The sequence below is a fragment of the Etheostoma cragini genome, chromosome 11 (genome assembly GCF_013103735.1).
Source record: "Etheostoma cragini isolate CJK2018 chromosome 11, CSU_Ecrag_1.0, whole genome shotgun sequence".
Lineage (NCBI taxonomy): Eukaryota > Metazoa > Chordata > Actinopteri > Perciformes > Percidae > Etheostoma > Etheostoma cragini.
The window spans coordinates 27,365,868-27,367,885 of NC_048417.1; the positions used below are offsets into that span (position 1 = coordinate 27,365,868).

The following is a 2,018-nucleotide window of genomic DNA, read 5'->3' on the forward strand; positions in this document are numbered from 1 at the left end:
GCAGTTCTGAAGGCAAAAGGGGGTCCAACCCGTTACTAGCATGGGGTACCTAATAAAGTGGCCGGTGAGTGTAGAATACTTTGTGAATGAACTATCAAGTAATGAATACATATGTTCATCCCTCAATTATAACATACCATTTCAATTGCACTGTCCACAGAAGAAGATTACATCGCAGATGAAGGGGTCCCCCCGAACGAGGACATCAATGCCCGGACACACTCCACACACTCCCTCAATAATTTAATCATTTCTGGCAGGTCTAGGTGAATGTAACAGTAAGGGGGAAAACATTTGGTTTGTTGGTTAGTCAACGTAATGTTACTTAAGTTCAGTACCTGACAATAATGTGGAAACACCCTGAATCACTGTTTAATAAATATACTGTGTTTTGACATGTCAGCCCCTCTAATTCCAATCTGAACACCAACCATGAAGGGCTGACATGATTTCATTCATTCCAGGTGCCATGCCATTTTCAGTATTATCACCCGTCAAGGGAGAATGAAGTACCTGGCAGGAAAGAGAAAAAAAGAGATTACAATCACATTAAACCTCATAAAGGTACCACAGACATTTACAGAACCTGATGTGAGGAATCGTGGGAGGAAACAGCGGCAGATATATTGTTGTGTTCATTTTGTATGTTATAGATTGTGATTATTTTATGCTTGTTTTTCTGAATCAGAATAAACACAAAAGACAAACACTACAGTTTGTCCAGCTGTCATGCTGACTGATTGATCTGTGAATGACAATCTGACAGCTGTGATCCCATCCTGTGCACACTTGTAATTATAATAAATGCTGTTCTAAAGGTTCTATATAAATACATTTTTTAATATTATTAGCCCTTATTTGTTATTAATGATAATATTTTTAGACAAACGCATGTGCATGCTTTTCACTTCTATATATACACTTTATTTCTCTAAGAAAATACTGTATTTAAAGGACACTCTTCTAATCCACACTACCGCGTGGGACAAAACTTAATGAAAGGTGTTTTAAAATGATTATATTGTCAAATATATTAAATAACAGTAAATGAAATACATTATGCTTAGTTGGTATGCACATGACAGCCAAAAGGAGTTTATTGGAAGAAATACGATATGTAACAATTGTGAGATAAAGTATTACATGCAGCTGGGTGTAAGATCTCTGACCTTTGCCTGACATACTCAATCAATATGATATAATTTTATCATCATAATAATATAATATTCAATATAAATGTACTTGCCATTCTCTGGGCTGAGGAGAAACCTAAGTCTTCATCTGAGGCATGGTCCTGAAAAAAGTGAAAAGAGAAAAGAGCTTTGAGAAGCAATTCAACAGAGAAAGAATATGTGTTTGAGAGTACACAACAGCTATGAAAGAAGTATGACTTACAATGTCATGCCGTTTTGGACTCCCTATGTATGTGGCGTCATCAGAACTGGGACTGGATGCCAGGGGTAAAAGCACACGTCTTGCTGCCTTGTAAATCTTTGCTCGCTTTCCCTGAAGAAAAACATTTATATAAAAGTAGGAAAATTATTAATCATATCCTGAAATTTCATTTGTAGTAGAGACTACAATATTTAACTAGAAAAAAAAGAAGATACATCACTTAAGTGTACGTTGGCATTAACTATGGTTTAGTTTTTAAAAACTAAAATGGACAAACTACCATAATAATTAACACAAACAGGAATAATAGATGCTAGATTCACAGGACGAAAACATTCTATCACATTTTTCTCATGTCAAGACCTGTTAAGGAAATGTCCGAAGGACACCACAGTTTTTGGTGTTGTAAACATCATAGCCACCTGCTCAAGAAAAAAGTATGCCTTACCCCATGAACACATTGTGGAGATTCATCCTCAGAAATGCAGTGGTGACCTTGTGTGTCTAGGGCCCTCTTCTGAGACACATTCTTTAGGTTTTGTAACACCTGGTTGCTGGCTGCCTCTTTGATCCTGGTTTGTTTTGCCTGTCAAAAACGTTTATAATGTAAAAACAAAGATAAG

At 36.4% G+C, this 2,018-nt stretch overlaps 1 protein-coding gene across 1 annotated transcript in view; it reads right to left on the reverse strand.

The window, feature by feature from the left end:
* Nucleotides 1–75: 75 nt before the first annotated feature.
* Nucleotides 76–2,018, reverse strand: part of LOC117953299 — a 26,460-nt gene continuing 24,517 nt past the window's right edge. The window contains exons 3-7 of the mRNA XM_034886185.1: nt 1,844–1,981; nt 1,396–1,506; nt 1,247–1,294; nt 432–513; nt 76–262 (exon numbers count right to left, since the gene is read on the reverse strand). Coding sequence (XP_034742076.1) covers nt 168–262; nt 432–513; nt 1,247–1,294; nt 1,396–1,506; nt 1,844–1,981 — 474 coding nt within the window. The 3' untranslated portion in view covers nt 76–167. The remainder of the gene's footprint in view (nt 263–431; nt 514–1,246; nt 1,295–1,395; nt 1,507–1,843; nt 1,982–2,018) is intronic.